The following is an 18,733-nucleotide window of genomic DNA, read 5'->3' as shown; positions in this document are numbered from 1 at the left end:
ATATTTTATCGGGATTGTAAATGCCAGGTTAGGGAAAACGAGTAACATAAGTAATTGTCATGTTATTCATACATTATGTGATTTTAGTCAAAGACATCTTTGTAAGACAGATTTCATTCCAACATTTCATTCATAAACAAGTAATCCAAAGTGTCCACATTTTGGGGGGGGGGGGGCAGTTATCATATACAAGGTCTTACAAAATGACATCCTTAAAAGAAAAAGGGGATACCGGTAGGGGACATGTATTGCTTATGCAATACTCTCAGAATGCTTGTTGATGTATGAATTATATACAAAATGTTAAAACATAATATCTTTAAACTTTCAGTGTTCACATATTAAACTGAACTTAATTCCTAAAATGAAGAAAGATATTTTTTGTTGGCCATAATTTTCCTCTTTTTTTTCTGGCTCTTTTGTAAGCCTTGCAATGCCTGGGAAAGTCAAGCAACAGATTGGGCCAAATTGGCCCAACTATCCTCAAATTGATGGGAGCATTGTGAAATTTATAAACATGCAGAGCAGAAATATATTGGGCCAATCTAAAATAAATGATGCATGGAACTGTTCCTAATATTCATTGCTGCAGGGACATGTACTAATATAAATTCTGGAGGTGAAACAATTCAGTGAGATATCAATTTAATGCAGTATTTATTTTCTTTAGGTTGATACACAAACAAAATCTCTATTTCCAATTTTTTTTTTAGTTAGGATCATTATTCATTTCAGTAAGGTTTGACTTAGCTAAAAACATGCTACACAGTGTAATATTAATTATTAAAAAACATAATTGTTGAGGACTGATAGTTTGCAAAATAATATTTCACAGTTAATTCAAGTACCGGTACCAAGACATCATTATACGATACATATTAATTGTGAAGGAGGCTTATCATTAAACCCCTGAAAGACCCACACCCCACCTCATTTTATAAAAATTTTTTCCAGACTTTTTCATGTAAAATCACCTAGCCTCATTTAACATGGAATTTTGCAGGGGTTGAAATATACGGTAGCCTGACACCTGGGGCTAGTCATTTTAAGACACGGGCTACCTAATTTAAATGTAACGATAGTCAGTTGGACTAGCAGAACAAAAAAAGTTTTGGATCTTCAGTTTATCAAAGGTTTTCTATGTAGACTGTTTTCTTTTGATTGAGAACTAATTAAATTTGTTCCTGTTACCAAAGTATTTGACACTTTAATTTATTATGTTTTCATTTTGCATGAAAATTGTTGGGCTAGTTAGTTAGAGATTTGGGCTAGTAAATTTTAACTGATCAGTAGCCCCTGGGCTAGTGGGTTTTCCAGAAAAATTTCAACACCTGATTTTCTCCAACCAGTGTATATTGTTAACAGTGTTTAAAATAGATGGTTATTTTTGTTTATTTAATTTTCTGTAATATTTTAATTAGATTTTACATACTAATGAATAAAATGATGTTCCAGATCACCATGTTTTGCATGGAATGTGGGAGAAGCCTCGCTGACTTCGCGAAATTTTGTGGGAATTGCGGAGCTCAAGTTCAACATGTTAAAGGTATGTAATAAAAATAATCAAAAAACACATGGTCACTGAGAAGATTTTAAATACTTAAAGAATGTATTCTGCTGAGATAACTTGCATTTAACTTTTCAAAGTAGTGGTCAAAAATTAATGCATATTTCGATGGATAAAATAAAGGGAATTCTTCAGAAATGGCTGAGACCTCATAATTGGATATTAATTCCTGAAATTTTGTGGATTATTTTTTTTTTAATCTTTCTCCGAAGACAAGGTCAGAAAAGACGAAACTTACATGAAGCTTTATTACGTCTGTAAATTTAAAATTTTCATATCATAATCCCCAGGGGTAGGGGTAGGGTGGGGATACAACAGAGGGTCAAACCTCTACACTGGAATACATAGGAAAAATCTTTAATAATCTTCTTCTCAAGAACAACAAAACCATGATTAGTAATATTTATATGGATGCATCCTCGGGTAGTGTAGATTGAAGTTTGTATAAGTCATGGCCTAGTGGAACTATAATATGTGATCAAAGTTTATTTAAGAAAATACATACATACATATATATATATATATATATATATATATATATATATATATATATATATATATATATATATATATATATATATATATATATTATGCATCTAGAAAAAAAACTGCTGATGAAGAACAGAAGTGTGGTTAATTGCTCAGGTGAGATTGTTGCCCATGGGCCTATTGTTTTTGAAGGAGATGGAAGTCTAGCTGCTATGTTGGGAAAGCTATCATAAGTATTTAAAATACATTTAAATTTACGTGTTATTATTGTTATATTATTGTAATGTTATATTTGTAGATAAAGATTCAGCTACAAGTGGCAGTCGGGCAATAGAGGTTGGATGTCTCTCACCAGGTAATAATTTTAAGCTAATATTTAAGACCAGTACAATTGCAATTTTATTGCAAATTTAAGGATAATACATACATGTATGTGTATGTATCATATATGAGTATAAAAATTTCCATATCTTGGCCAGAATACACTTCTCTTTTGAATTTTACTTTCAAAATTTTGAAATCTAGATGCAAAGAAAAGCCTTGCAATACTGAAAGCAAAATATTTGCCAAAGAAGAAAGAGATAAAAGAAAAGAAAGGGGAGAGGAGCAGTGTGAATGTGAGTGATCTTGTAGTGTAAATACATTTTTTTCAGAATGATTTAAATTTTTTCAACCTTACAAGAAATCACCCATATGTAAAGGTTGCAGGACTATAAGCAGTACATGTATATAGTGAAATGCCGTTCATTTTTTTTATTACAAAGTTGTATTTTCGGGCATGCATGTAAAGAAATGAGTGAATAGTTTTATCATACAACCATGTGCCTTGAAGTGGTGGAATTTTTTGTTTGAATGGAATGGTATGGTTTTTATTTTCGAACATCAATTGTAACATAATGACCCGCCCATTTCTTTAGAAACAAGAGAGATGTATTTGTTGCAATGTTTTCAGGCACCCCACTCTCTGGGACTAGCAACATGAGTTTTTCTGAAATGGAGATTTTTCAGAAATTATATGAGATAGTTAGAGACTCCCCCTTCTGTAAAACTAACATATTGCAACAAAAGTATACGTATATGTATGAATTTATCCTGTTTACCACAACATTTATTGGCCTTTCCGAAGAATTGGGCATGTCCTTATGTGGCATTCAATGTTCAAATGAAATCACAAAACCTTCCATTCCAATGGAAAATTTTACCACTTCATTGTATCATCTTCGCTATTGAAGGGATTCATTGCTGATGTTTGACTGATACATTCTCATATACATGTATATCACTTAGTATATGTTCTCCCTTCAGGATTGGGTTACATGTATATAACACTTGAATCTATAGTGGAAAAGTACATTTTTCAGCCAATTTAATTTCAACGTGTTTCTTTTCCCCTATACTTTCAGCTGGTGCATTGCACCTGGATGAAGGTAGAGGTTCCCCAATCCTATTATTGTTACACTGATTATCCAACTTTGTATAATAATGTAACATTAGCAGAATTTATTACACTCATGATAAAAATGGAATTTGAACTAAATTGGTATAAAGACAAAAAATAGATTACCTGGTACTAGTATTGATGTCGTAAGATCTGCACTATACAAACTTTTATTTAGGAAATACAAATCCAAATTATGGATGGAAAGAAAAAGGCACTTAAACGAGCATTTCCTAGTGAAACTGGTTTAACAGGGACTTTAAAGATGCCAGTAAAACCTGGAGAAAATGCGAAGGACTGGATGAAAAGATTAACTAGCCAATTCAGGGGAAAGATATCCTTTGTCCCTTTTATTATGGGACCAGGGGGTTTACAGGAATTAAGTGAACCTGCAGCATTTAATATAGAAAATCTTTCTGCTTTAAAAACCCAAAGGAAGGCCAAGATATATGCCTTAGCTAAAGGAAAAGGTGAGAAAACCCTATAATTTCAAGTATAATTTACTAAGAATTTGATACTAATTTTCTAATTCAACTAAGGTAAGAGCTATGAAGTACTCTGATCAAAAATTTTTTAAAATGACAAATGTAATGGCTGTTTTAGTAAATACTGAATGCATTTTTTTTTTTTAAAAAAATGGATGCTCTCCTCATATATTTTTTATGAAATGTATGCATTATCCATATTTTATATATGAAGACATAGTGTTGACATAATTAATTCAGTGTAATACGAATGCATTATTTCACCTTTATAAGACGACAAGAAATTCTGGAGAATTTTAATAATTGCACACAGGTCAAAAGCTGAAAGTGTATTTCAGACAACTGAGAAGCAATTTTTTTTAAAAAAATTATTTTTCCTCTTGTTTTCAGCTCTACTGGTCAGAGACCAGAGGAGCTTATCTGATAGTAAGGTGTACGTTGTGCATTTTTCAAAATGCTACTCCTCCTACAGCTTTGGTCTGATTTTAATATAACGTGGCACACAAGTAGACTACACAGGGATACCTAATTGTCTTTATCATTTTATAATTTTGCTGAATGATGTTGCCATGGTTACTGAAATCCAAATTTCTGTAAAATTCCTTTAAAAGGCTACTCCTTCTTCAGTTTTAGTCTAGACTGCAATAAATCTTACTAGAGAAGAGACTAAAGCAAGGATTGTTATTCTATTATTGCTGTTGCAAAGTTTGAAGTACAAGTGCCACTTTTCTATCCTTTGTTAAAAGTACAAACCATTAAAGTTGCATTATCGACAGTGCCTTATTTTTATTATTGTTATTTGAACACGTCATATATGAAATTTATGATTAAAGAAGAAAGATTATATTATTGAGAAATAGAGCCACAATAGAGTGGTGATTTGTAATTGCTTAAAGCTTGGTTATCGATAAATATGATATGGAAAAATATTGCTTCTCAGTTGGCTATGTTATTTTATTGTTATATATTTCAGTTTGAATTGTTCGAAATTTTTAATTTGAAGTTCTGAGCTCACCTGATCTGAAGACAATTGAGTTTTTTTTATCAAAATTTGTCAATTGCCTGTTCTTGTTATTATTGTCATTGTAAACTTTTTCATATTTCCATCTTCAATCCACCAGGCCAATTTCAACCAAACTTGCTATAAAATTTAATGGCATCTTTCAAAGAATTTCTGTTCAAACCTTACTGGGCCAGAAAATTTATAACATATGTGTTAGTTATATTGCATTGTGCAGATTCAAACTGGTTAAAATCATAACCCCCACCCTGGGGTAGGCTAGGGCCACAGTATGCATGAAAGTTGTTCATGATAATATGTAGGAAAAAATCTTAACAAGAACCCCTGGGAGTAGAGTAGGGATACAATGGACAATCACATTTTTACATAGAAAAACATCTTTCAAAATCTTCCTCTGAAGAGCAGTGAAGCTAGTCATTCTGAAATTCAAGTATCCTCAGGTAGTGTTGATTCATTCTTTTTTCAAATCATGACCCCTGGGGATAGGGGGGATCAAAATGGATGATCAGTTTTACTTAAGAATACATTGAAAAAAATCTTACTCTCAGGAAAAATTAAGCCTTGATTAGTCATATTGATTTGAAAGTATCCTCAGGTAGTGTAAATACAAGTCTGTTCAAATCATGATCCCCGTGTATAAGGGTGAGGACACAGTAGGTGATCCAAGTTTTACATAATAGAGGTACAGTAAACCATGCTCAGAGTGAATGGAGGCTTACAATCTTTTTTATTCCAATGGGTTTAAAAATGTATGATGATCGAACTTAATGGATGTAATGAATAAATTGTTTATTCCAAAGCAATATTGTCTGTCTCTGTAATTTCTTTAATATTAACATGTTTTACAGTATATGCGTAAGAAGTCCTTAAAAAAATTATTTTCAAGAACAGCAAATGCATGATTAAACTTATGAATATTGAAGCATCTTCAGGAAGTTTTGATTAAAGTTTGTTCAAATCTTGACAGCTGGGGGTAGATGGGGTAGATTTAGGCCACAAAGGGGGATTAAAGTTTTCATAAGAATGTACAGGAACTTTTTTGAGAATGTTTTCTCAAGAACTGCAAAGCTGTCATAACTTATGGAAACATCCTCAGATAATGTTATTTCATCCCTCTTTTTTTTCAAATTATGAACTCCATTTGGTAGAGTAGAGCCACAATAGTAAACAAAATTTTAAATAGGTTTATACACATGCAGTGCTTTCAGAAAGATTAGAATCAGCTGGTACTTGTACAAAAATAGGAGGTGCCTTATAAGCAATTTCAATTACGTATGTTAACAAATTTATTTTGAAAGGCCTGCACATGATACTGGAAACAATTTCCTGATGTAGAAAAGCAAGGCTATGACTCGCATGAGTTTTCTAGCCCATGGGCCACTTTCTGAAAGTGTTTGACTTGTTCATCAATAATAATGTGAAAAAGTTCTAAATTTTTATCAGTGTAGAAGCCATTCATGAATTTTTGAATACTGTAGAAGTACATTTTTCTGTTTGGTATCAATGTACACTATGTACGGTGTCACAAATTTTCTGCGGAAATTTGCTCCAGCATACTTAAAGTACATATAAGGTTTATAGAGGCACTCTAAGAAATCTATTTCCGTTTTTTAAAATTTTATATCCATGGATTGAATAGAAATTGTGACTACGTGGAATCATGACATTGTGAAAAAAGTATGTTAACAGTAATTAAATGATTATGCATCCTGTATATCTTCATTATAAAATCTTATTTTCTGTCATTGTGATATTCTCAGTCTAAAAAAAAATATTCTTTTATCATTTATGGTAATATTATGCACCAGTGTTCTGAATGCAGAAAATAAAATGGAATAAGGTTGGTTGTTGTTGAATAATGAATTCTTTTTCTATCTGTAGGACCAGGAACTACCAAAGATTTCTTCACCGAGAACAGTTAGTATCTATATACATTAATTTATAATGTACTCTTAAAGAAAACTGAAGTGAAAAAAACATGGGTAACATAATATGCACTAATTATTGAATTACTTGACTAGAAATTGTGAATAATGGTCACAAGATCACCTTGGTCACTGTGCCCAGATTTACTCAACCATGAAATGTATGACATCATATAGGGAAAGTGTTCAAGCTAAAAACATACATGATGATGGCAACATGCAATTCGCAAAGGATTGTTGCTCCAGAAGTAACTGTGAAAAAAATTCATTTGGATTAACTTGCCAAGTCTGAATTTTCTCTTCACCAGGCGTAGTCATTTGAGCTAGCAGTGCGATAATATACATAGATATTTATGAAAAAGGATTGTTGTGTTGGAGATTTTGCTAATTAAATAAGACTTTTATCATTAATAGCTATAATATGAGTAATAGACAATGTATATACCCATAATGAGCATTTTTTATGTGGTGGGGGTGTACTGAGTTGACCATCTCTTTCTGTCTCTCTGCTTGTATACATTTTGTTCAAAACCATTATTCCAGATCTTTAACTTTTACATTTCGAAGCATTTATGAAATAATCATTTGATCAGCTCTGACTTGTTACTTTTTAGTTTATGCAATATGATATCTATATGTTTATCAATAATTTCAGATATCTGATGAAACAGACAGTGAGGTATGAAAGCATAACATAAATACTAACCAGTTAAACTTTGTGTGTATGAAGACCGATAAATTAAGAACTTAGCATAAAAAGCAAAGATTTGATATGTAATATACATGTATTTCACTTTCAGTCCTCAGAAATGGAGTTTGTAATGGAAAAGTCAAAAAAAGAATTACCACAAATTGTGAGTATATTAAAATTCAGCATAAAAAAAGTTTATTTAAATGAAGTGCTAGTACAGCTAAGTTTGTTATCTTGGACTTCTGTCCAATCTTCAAGATATAATCAATTATTAAGATTTTGAGGTTAAAATACCTGAAGAAGAAATAATTTGGACTATCAGGTTACTTAGGATATCAGTTGTTCTTGATATATCAATTTTTGAGATTTCAAAGTTCAACTGTATATGTTGGATTGGTGCACCATATTTAAAAATTTACCCGTGTGATGCTAACCTTAACTTGTATGCAATATTAGTTTATCTAAATACAGTGTGTATTCAATTAAATTTGAATAAGAACATGTGACAAACTGTCAAAATTGTTGGTAAGTACTAAAACTAAAAATTTCCCTGTAAAGTAATAAAATTTGAATTCTTATGAAACAAGTTATTGAGGGCATATACTTTGCATCACTATAAATGAAAGTGTTAGCTTGAGGACTAGATTGCATAAGAACCCTATTAATTAAGATAAAAAAAATTTTGTTACATTCTTTGACGCTGTAGTAACTAGTCTTTTAATTTTCAAGGATATAAATATTTTTTAAGAATATTGTACAATGGATAAAGAGAATACCCTTTTCCATATCACATACGGTATCAGCCCCAGACACCAACATCAGTTAGAAAGTTGAAGACCCGAGGCTGATGTTGGTCGAGGGCTGATACAGGATGTGATATGAAAAAGGGTATGCTTTATGATGATTATCACATACTTAGTATGTGATATGTGCCTAACGGCCTCAGGCAAACAGTTTGGTTCTTGGGTCCGTCAAAACATATATTGCCCTTGAACCCAGCAATAAATGTGTATTGTTATACCCTTGTAAATATTGTTCTATATATATACCCCAGAAAAATCCAAGAAGAGTAAATGTTTTTGCATTGGTCTATCAATTTTATTGTTGATTGGTCTGTCAGTCTAACATGAGAATTGTTAGAGTGCAGCGTTACTGCAGGTGACTGTTGTTCAATATTGGCAACACGAAAATAGCTGAAGTTTAGAGCTGCATGAGTTGTCCTATGCTTTTTGAAAGATTGCTTCAGGAAATAATTATGTTTTGTGATAAATAATTTTTAGATAAAAAGCTGAAGGATTAATTATTCTCATTACTTGTCATTTATACTGGATGTAGAATGATTTTCATAGTTCATTCATAGTTAGCAGTTAATTAACTAATACTATGTATGTGTGATCAATGATTAAAATTTAGTGTTTTAAGTCATATCGTTGGAAGAAATAAAGTAGCCTCTTGCATTTGGAAATGTATGTTCTAAGAGATGTCCATTTAATTGAGCATGGTAATGTTTTTACTATGTACATGTTTTGTTGTCTGCAGTTTTCCAAGAAAATGAGGAAGAGGAAAAAGTCTGCAGCTAAGCCGGTGGAAGAATATTCAGTACATGTTAGTACATATAAATTTCTCCTTATATATAAATTTGCCATATCACACTTGTAAACAATCTTTAACATCATTTCAAATAAAAGTTGTGTTAAAAAGAAAAAAAAATATAACCCAACCTGTCTCTTGTATGCTCCTATAGAAAATGGAAAATGTTTAATATACATGTTGACACAGTACATTTTACATTGGGTACTAAGGGAAGGGATTAACAAGTATTTTGACTACTACTTAGCAATTTTGTTCTTAGTTTTTTAACAATTTGCAGGTGTTTAATAACTTGACTCAAACATTTTTTTTTAAAGATTTCTGATGATTCTGACCTACCAGACATCCCCTCAGATATTACAGATCCAAAGTGTGACTCTGTATGTAAACAAAAATAATTACATTCATTATTAATTTACAGTGGTATTTAAATAATAAGAGTAAGTAAGTAGATGTAAGCAGTCTGTTACGTCTAAATATTTTCTCTTTTTCATAAGGTTTCAGAGGGAATTATTTACAGGATCATGATAAGTCTTAACAATTCACGTTTTATACACAAAGGCAGTTTTCTTACCTGTAATTTTTGGGGGCTTCAAATTGTTATATATCAGCATATTTTTAGCTCACCTCGATGAAGTCAAGATGAGCTTATGCTATACCCCCAGCATTGGCGTCGGTGTCCCGGTTAAAGTTTTAGGAGCAAGTCCATTCCCAAATAACTATAAGCCCTACCTGGACCAAACTTGCATTGATGATGCATCTGGGGATGGACACTACCACACTTGCTTCAGATGCTGGATCTGGCCTAGATTTTCCAGTTGAGTGACCAGGTTACAGTTTTTGGAGCAGGTCCATACCCAAGTAACTATTGGCCCTATCTGGACCAAACTTGCATGGATGATGGATGTAGGGATGGACACTACCACACTTGCTTCGGATGCTGGATCTGACCTAGATTTTCCAGATGAGTGACCAGGTTGAAGTTTTTGGAACAGGTCCATTCCCAAGTAACTAGAAGCTCTACCTTGAACAAACTTTCATGGATTATGCATCTAGGGATGGACACTACCACACTTGCATCAGATGCTGGATTCGACCTAGATTTTCCACATGAGTGAATTTTAGCCATATTTTAACCAAATTAGCATGGATGATGTAGCTAGGGATGGTCACTTCCAGACTTGCTTTGGATTCTGAATCTGACCTACATTTTCCAGATGAGTGACCAGGATAATTTTTTTGGAGTAGCTATATAACATTTTGGCTTGTTATGATTAATCTTGCATAGATGGTGCATCTAAGGATGAAAACTTCCAGACTTACTTTGGATGTTGGAACTGACCAAAATTTTCTTGACTAGTAAACAGGATAAACGTTTTTTGAACAGGTCTATTTCCAAGTAACTATAAGTCATACTTAAACCAAACTTGCATGGACATTGATGTTGGGATGTACACTAAATAAAAAAAAATATGATGTGAAAGTTGCCTTACTTAAAGATAACATTCGTCGAGGTGAGCTTTGTAATCCTTGATTACCTATGTTTAAACTTAATTATTTCCTTGAATTTTTCATGTAATATTCTGATAATTAACTTGTTGTGATCAAATTTTTTTCATTGGTTGTTGTCGACATATTTGTCATAAAATTTATACAATTTCATCTTCTTCTCCAGAACAAAACTTGCCACAGAGTAATCTTGGGTAAAGGGGATTCAAGTTTGTTCAAACTTAAATTATCCAAGGGGAGATATTTAAGAAAAGTAATAGAATCATGTGGGGTCATTTGACCATCTTCTACTCGAGAACCACAGGGCCAGAAAAGACAAAACTTTTGTGAAAGATTTCTGACATCAAGTTTGTTGAAATCATGGCCTTTGAGGGAAGGAGGGGTCATAGTTTGATGTCAAATTTAATGCAGTTTTAGTTTTAGTATTTGCTATATGAATATTGTTGCTAACCTTATGTGCTTTGAATTACTGGGGTACATCTCAGAATAAAACCTTATGAATTACTTTCTAAATATGATTTTAACTGTTTAAGAATTTGAAAACATCCACTCCAAAGAAAAGTGCATGGTCTACTGCTACGGTTACCACTGAAGATAAAATACAGGTATGTCTAATGTCATGGAAAGTCCATTATATTGATGTGAATGTAACCATCAGAAAATACTGATTTTATTTTAATTGTTGTAAAAACAAAAAATGAATGACTACAATGTACTTTATAATGTAATTTAGAATTTCAAATCCATTCCAAAAGAAAGTGCATGTTCTACTGCTACAGTTACAAATGAAGATAAAATACAGGTATGTCTAATGTCAGGGAAAGTCCATTATATTGAAGTGCATTGTATTGAAGTGAATGTTTCCATCAGAAAAAAAATTGTTTTTATTTTAATTGTTGTAAAAAAAAATTTAAATGACTACAGTGTATTCTATAATGTAATTTAGAATTTCAAATCCATTCCAAAAGAAAGTGCATGTTCTACTGCTACGGTTACCAATGACGATAAAATACAGGTATGTCTAATGTCAGGGAAAGTCCATTGTATTGATGTAAATGTTTCCATCAGAAAATAATGATTATTTTTTTATTGTTGTTAATTGTTGTAAAAAGAGTTACCAATGACCAACTACGGTTACCAATGAAGATTTTTACTACCCCATTTTTACTAGCCCAAGGGGCTACCTTCGTGCAAAGAACCCCCAAAAATTGTAGCCCCAGGTGTCCGGCGATGCTAATTGCACACCCCTGTTGCATGTAAAGTCCATTATATTCATGTGAATGTTTCCATCAGAAAATAATGATTATTTTTTAATTGTTGTAAAAAAAAAATTGAATGACTACAATGTACTTTATAATGTAATTTAGAATTTCAAATCCATTCCAAAAGAAAGTGCATGTTCTACTGCTATGGTTACCAATGACGATAAAATACAGGTATGTCTAATGTCAGGGAAAGTCCATTGTATTGATGTAAATGTTTCCATCAGAAAATACTTTTTCTATTTTAATTGTTGTTAAACAATTTTTTTTATTAATATAGACTACAATGTATTTTGTAATTCAGAATTTCAAATCAATTCTAAGGAAAAAATATTTGTACTCCTGCTGATGAAATACAGATATGTGATTCTTTAAAAAAAATTGTGTAACATAGTAGTGTTTATAAAAAAAGTATGTTTTCAGTATTTAATATTTTTCAGTTGATGGAGTCACCTAATTCATATTTTGAGCAAGGGCAGTCTCATTTGTCACCTGAGAAAGAGGTAAATATATTTATCATACTTGTATAAATACATTGAGTACAAATCGGTTAACATTACTTTTTTAAGGACTCTGAAGAAGTTGTAAATATGCTGTCTTAAGAGTTCTCTATTGACCATAGTGTTTGTTTATACATAAGAATAGCTAGGAAATTTTGGCAGTTACCCCTGCCAAAAATGATGAAAAGTTCCCTATGCCCCCTCCTGCCTCTCTTACAGTGTCCCGTTTTGCCCCCCCCCCCCCCAGGGTCCACACATGCTGTTCTTTTTACCTTAAGCAGGGAACACAGTTTCTCTGAATTAGCTTGTTTTCCCCTTAATTTGGGGAAAAAATTTTCTGAATTACTTGTCATTTAAAACAACTTTTTCCCTTACAGATCATAGACCAGGAGATAAAAAAGCTTTTTGATGTAAGTTTTTGGTTCAACGATGATTGTTAGTAAATAAATTGTGAAAAGGAAGACCAAAGAAAATGTCCTTGTGCTACAATACTGTAAACCATGTGCAGTAGTACAGCAGATTTCTTGACTATATAACCATTTTACATTTATGAATATTTTGATGCCTTTTCAATATTCCATTTAATATATATATATAAAAGTAATGGTTCAACAGAAATCTTGGGATAGCTTATTTTATGAAAACAGTTGTGTTATTGTGGCTAGTTTTATTCCATGTACATGTTTCTCTTGATTTCACATTTTATAAATAAAAAATGTATTATTTCCAATTGTGAAAATTTCTTTCCAGCTCATGGACATGAAGATAAAGAGAAAAAAGGTTAGTAAATGCCTGGAATATTTCTTCATTTCTTATCCTATGATTGTGGGTATATAGTTGTAACAAATCCACAGTGACTGAACCTATTGTGGCAACAGTTTAATGCATTGCCTCAATAACAGTTACTTAAATCTCCTTTTTCTAAAAAGGACATATACAATTTTGAAGTCTTAAATAATGATAGATATGCTTTACCAAGAGCTTAAACCATTATGTGCAGAAAAGCCATAGCACAGACTTTAGTGAATATTTCACAATATTAGCTGTTGTATTTGTAAGCATTGTTGTTAATTAAATATAAATGGACTTTTTTAAAGATGGCTGATGATGCTGTCATTTCCTATCCTCGTAAAGAGGATCGGAAATTCATTACCATTATTTATGAAGATCATGGAGGGATGTCTTTTACAAGACCGTTTTGTAAAGACGACACTCTGCAGGTAAAAATATTATACATTTTTCAACTCGCCTGACCTGAGGGGTCAAGCAAGCTTTTCTGATTTTGAAGTGTCTAGCATATGTCTGTCTCTCTGTTGTGTGTTTCTGTGAACTTTCCACCTTTTCACCTTCTCCAGAACCATTCGGCTAATATCAACAAAACTTGCCACAAAGCATCTTTGGGGGAAGGGGACTCAGGTTTATTTATATGAATCACCACACCTTCTATTAAAATTTTTAGCTCACCTGAGCTGAAAGCTCAAGTGACCTTTTTTGATCACCTGTTGTGCGTCGTCTGTCTGCCTGTTTGTTCATCTGTTAAATTTTAACATTTTCAACTTCTCAAGAACCACTGGGCCAATTTTAATCAAAATTGGTACAAAATATCCTTTGGGTAGGAGAGTTTAAATTGTTAATATGAAGGGTCTAGCTCCTTTACAAGGGAAGATAATCAAGAAAAGGCAAAAATAGGGTGGGGTCATTAAAAAATCTTCTCAAGAACCACTGGGACAGAAAAGCTGAAACTTATATGGAAGCATCCTGGGGTAGTGCAGATTTTAAATTCTTCAAATCATGACCCCAGGGTAGGGTGGGGCCATGTTAGGGAATCCAACTTTTACATTGAAATATATAGAAAAAACTTCAAAGATTTTCGTTTCAAGAACCACTGAGCCAGAAAAGCTGAAACTAATGTGGAAGCTTTCTTGGGTAGTTTAGGTTCTAATCATGACCCCTGGGGGTTGGGTGGGGCCACAACAGATATTATAAGAGGGAAAATTTGGTGAACAACAGCAAGGCTGAAGTTACTCAGATGAGCACTGTGGCCCATGGACCTCTTGTTAAAAATTATTATTTAATGGCATACTTTAAAAATGTTTTTTCAATAGCCATTGGGCCAAAAAGATAATACATAAAGGCTTTGTTAAAAGTGAAAAATGAGTTTGTTCCAACCATGCTACATGTAGAGTTACAATGGGCAAACAACTTTTAATATAGATACATATAGGAACAAATTTTTGTAAAGTCATCCTTCTTAAGAACCTTATGGCTGGAAGAGTTGAAACTTGCATGAAAGATTAATTATACAGTCTAGACTTTAGTTTGTTCATATCCTGACCTCAGGGGTTTAAGAGGGGGCTATGATACATGATCAGTTTTATTTAAAAATATATTGTAAAAAATCTGAAGAAAAAGAGCTAAGACGTAATTATTCATATTAATAATAGAAGCATCTTCTGGTTGTGTAGGTTGAAGTTTCTTCAAAATATGAATGTGAAAGGATGAAAGTTTTACACCGGAATGGATAGGGGAAAAGTTGCGAATGTAGAACAGCATGACCATTGTTACAAATTTAGGAGAAAATTAGAAAGAAATTTTGAAAACCTCATTTAGATTTTCATAATCCTTTTCACTCCAGGGACCTTTGTAAGGTCCCAAATGGACAGATGAATTCAATGTCTAAAAACTGTTATCTCTTTGCACATTAATTCATAAGAAAAAAATGCATAAAGGAAACAAGGAGACCTACTACCAAGGTCATGAAATTCAAAACAAAATAATTTCCTTTATTTCTGTGCAAAGTGAAGAGCTGTAAGCAAAGTGCCTCCTAAATTGACTTGTTGGGCAAACCTAAACTGTGACTTGTTGGGCAAACTTTTTTTGGATATTTGACATTGTGGTAAAGATGAAGATTTTCAAATGGGTTTCTCAGCAGTCAATATTTTGATGTTTCCACTGAGTTACGAATTACTTTTTTGGATACTTTCAGAGTATTTTCACATATATATGCAGGGAAGTAGAGGCAGAAATCCTGCCACCTGTCTTCCACCTGGAGTGTGTGAATCCACTGAAATGTCTGGTTGAAGGTTGCAAACATTGTTATGAGCTGGAAGCCAGCCACCATGAGTTTATTTCTTCACTGCCAGATGTATTAATTCTTAAAGAAGGGGCAAGTATAATAATGGTTTTTATCATTTTGAAGGAAATTTGCAACATTTATAGAACAAAAAAAAATTAATCAATAGTTTCTCAGGCACCGCTGCATCAGGTCAAACACTGCCGCATTGATAAAATTTATTGACATATTGAAAAGGTATGAGTAATATACTCTGACATAATTTTTCCAAGTTGTAAAAGAAAACTGAGTTACTCCCCTTTTCATAAATGCTAATAGATAGACGCTTTTATTAGATAAACCAATACATTTCTTGTTAATACAGTATTTTACGAATTAACTTTGTTTGAAATAATATTATTTAAAGCTATAATTAATGAGAGAACAATAAAAGTAAGAATCAGTTGATATCATTTTTTTAAAGGTATAACACCTGCTTTAAAAAAGAAAAAAAAGAAAAGAACCTGTCTGCTGCATTGAATTTTGAAAATTTTGGCCTGAGAAACTATTAATTAATTTTTTATGGCCTTACTGGTACTTCTTACTGACTGTATAAATTATCAGGTAAACACTTGCAGTCATACTTTTTCATTGAAAATTCAATGCAAGTTATAATAATTTTCAAGACACTTTAAGACCTTCCTTTTCTTAAATTACATGTATAACTGTACATGTACAGTAGAATACTATAAATAAGGTCAAATGTAACACATCAGAATGCTAGATTTAAAGTAACACTGAAATTTTTAAAAGCTTAAATTAATGTTTAAATGTTTTATTAAAAAGTACCTATTACATATGTATGTTGTTTTTCTAGTTTAACAATAATATTAATACACATAATGGTACATGTTATGTTTCAGAACTTCTTAATGGATGATACAATGACCAATTTTGGAAATGTGCTCATGTAAGGGACAGGACCTTCACCACCAAAACGTGTATATCTACACTAGCTCTAATTATCTCTACACATGTAGTGTGTTGTTCATCATTAAATACATATTGTTTCCATAACTTTTATGATACATGTATTATGTACATTGAAATGAATATTATCATGTACATTAAAAGAATTGCTCAAAGAAAATTTAAAAGGAAATCATTTTAAGGTAATTTGAATGTTAGCCACAGATCAGTTTCTCTTATTTCTTTTTTATTTGTCACAATGGGTTATCATAATTTCTTCTCCTTTAATTGTTTTTACGTCTCTTCTTACTGGTATTTATATGCAATAGTTTTCCTTACATGAAAGAAGTCCTCAGTTGTTTTGTTTTATATTTTGATTTAAATGAATAAATGTGTTAATTTTATGAAGTTTTGTTTAGTTTTTACCTTACCTGAGCTTTTTCTGATCGCATTTTGTCTGCCGTCCATCTGTAAACTTTTCACATTTTCGACTTCTTCTCCAGTAACAAAGGGCCAATTTCATCCAAACATGTAACAAAGCGTCCTTGGGTGTAGGGGATTCAAGTTTGATCAAATGAAGTGCTACGCCCTCTTTCAATAGGAAATAATTAAGAAATAGTAAAAATCTGGTGATGTCTTTCAAAAATCTTCCTCTCAAGAACCAATGGACCAAAAAAATTGAAATTTATTTTGAATCTTCTTTACATAGTGAAGATTTAACTTTCCTCAAGTCATGAGGCCAGGAGTAAGGGTGGGCCCACAATGGTGGATCAAAGTTTTACATACTAGGAATATATTGGAAAAAATTGCAAGAACTGCAAAGTCATGATTGGTCATATTTATATGGAAGCATCCTCAGGCAGTGTAGAATCAAGTTTGTTCAAAATATGACCCATGGAGTTGGGTGGGACTTCAATGTACAATAAAAGTATATCATAGGTATACACAGGAAAATTATTTGAAAATTTCCTTCTCAAGAAAAGCAAAGGCATGATTGGTCATATTTTTATGGAAGCATCATTAGGTTGTGTAGACTCATGTTTGTTCAAATCATAACATCTGCACATAGGGTGGGGCCGCAACAGGGGATCAAAGTTAAACAAAGGAATATAAGGGATATCGATAAAAATTTTATTATGGATTAGTCATTAATTCTGAAGCATTCTCATGTGGTGAAGATTCAAATCATGTCCTTGGGGTAGGGCAAGGCCTCGATAGATTGAAGATCAAATGTTGGTATCACTTATATATTTAAACTTTTTAATAGTAAACCAGTTTTCCAAATGCAGATATCTAATTGCATTGAATTAAAATATAGATGTTAATGAAGAAAGCCTGAATAAAGGCAACATTTTTAGTGAAAGATACATTGTATATGTTTATTTAAAACAACCTGTAAAAATTGCTTTGCAAATTTCTACAACCTTGTTCTTAATCGCATGGAGTATCCTATTACGGTAGTACAAAACAGGTAGAAAATTTTTCCTCAAATTCATCTCTGAAACTATATTCAAATTTGAAAAGAAGTGAACAGAATGATAAGACTTAACTACTGGCCCCAAGACAATAAACTGAGAATAGACTTAGTCAAAACTTCAAACCTAATAACTTAAATTTTGAAATAATTTTGATAATGAAACAAAATTTTCATCATGTATTTGAATTTAAATGTTGTATAAAATTGCGGAATTTTAAGCAAATAGATTAGATAAAACTCAAGATGTTAAAATTCAAAATTTTGACTTAAGTCTATTCTCAGTTTATGGTCTTGGGGCCTGGTTATATACATTTTTGAGACCAAAATAATTTCAATGACTAAGAAAATTAAAAATCAAATTCAAGATTTTAATGTTTGAAATCAAAAGTTACACTTTTTAAATAACAGATAATGATGCATGTAAATGACAAAAAATATATGCTAAATGTAGAATCTGAAATGTTCCATTAAATCAGGGACCTATAATAGGGCCCTGATAAGTATATGCATTCATTTTTTGTTCTTTTTTTTTTTTTTACACAATAGATAAGTACATGTCATAGCTAGTTTACCATATTTCTGACAAAGATAATTAATAGTAAATATTGGAGTGTTTTTAATATATTTTTTCTGGTCTGTTTTAGAAGAAATGTGTTCTTCTAAACACAGTTTAGAGTTATAGTTCATAATGCGCTCTTTTATGAAAAAGTCCGAAAATGTACACAAACTTGGACAACAAGAATGTAAAGAAAATGCTG

At 32.0% G+C, this 18,733-nt stretch overlaps 1 protein-coding gene across 1 annotated transcript; it reads left to right on the top strand.

Annotated features, from left to right (window-relative positions):
* The first annotated feature begins 1,474 nt into the window (after nucleotides 1-1,474).
* Nucleotides 1,475-16,845, top strand: LOC133176449 (uncharacterized). Its single transcript, XM_061311573.1, has 18 exons — nucleotides 1,475-1,546; nucleotides 2,355-2,411; nucleotides 2,582-2,673; nucleotides 3,673-3,964; nucleotides 6,882-6,917; nucleotides 7,581-7,604; nucleotides 7,726-7,779; nucleotides 9,156-9,221; nucleotides 9,524-9,586; nucleotides 11,249-11,320; nucleotides 11,449-11,517; nucleotides 11,662-11,730; nucleotides 12,418-12,480; nucleotides 12,855-12,887; nucleotides 13,228-13,257; nucleotides 13,575-13,697; nucleotides 15,464-15,643; nucleotides 16,453-16,845. Exons 7-18 carry the CDS (start codon nucleotides 7,735-7,737, stop codon nucleotides 16,501-16,503), a joined length of 864 nt encoding a protein of 287 aa, XP_061167557.1. The 5' UTR covers nucleotides 1,475-1,546; nucleotides 2,355-2,411; nucleotides 2,582-2,673; nucleotides 3,673-3,964; nucleotides 6,882-6,917; nucleotides 7,581-7,604; nucleotides 7,726-7,734; the 3' UTR covers nucleotides 16,504-16,845.
* The last annotated feature ends 1,888 nt before the right edge of the window (nucleotides 16,846-18,733 follow it).

This window comes from Saccostrea echinata, unplaced genomic scaffold (genome assembly GCF_033153115.1).
Source record: "Saccostrea echinata isolate AGI-Se365-2 ecotype Australia unplaced genomic scaffold, CSIRO_AGI_Sech_v1 ptg000075l, whole genome shotgun sequence".
Lineage (NCBI taxonomy): Eukaryota > Metazoa > Mollusca > Bivalvia > Ostreida > Ostreidae > Saccostrea > Saccostrea echinata.
Note: the sequence above shows the minus strand (reverse complement) of the source record. Positions and strands in the feature narration are given on the sequence as shown.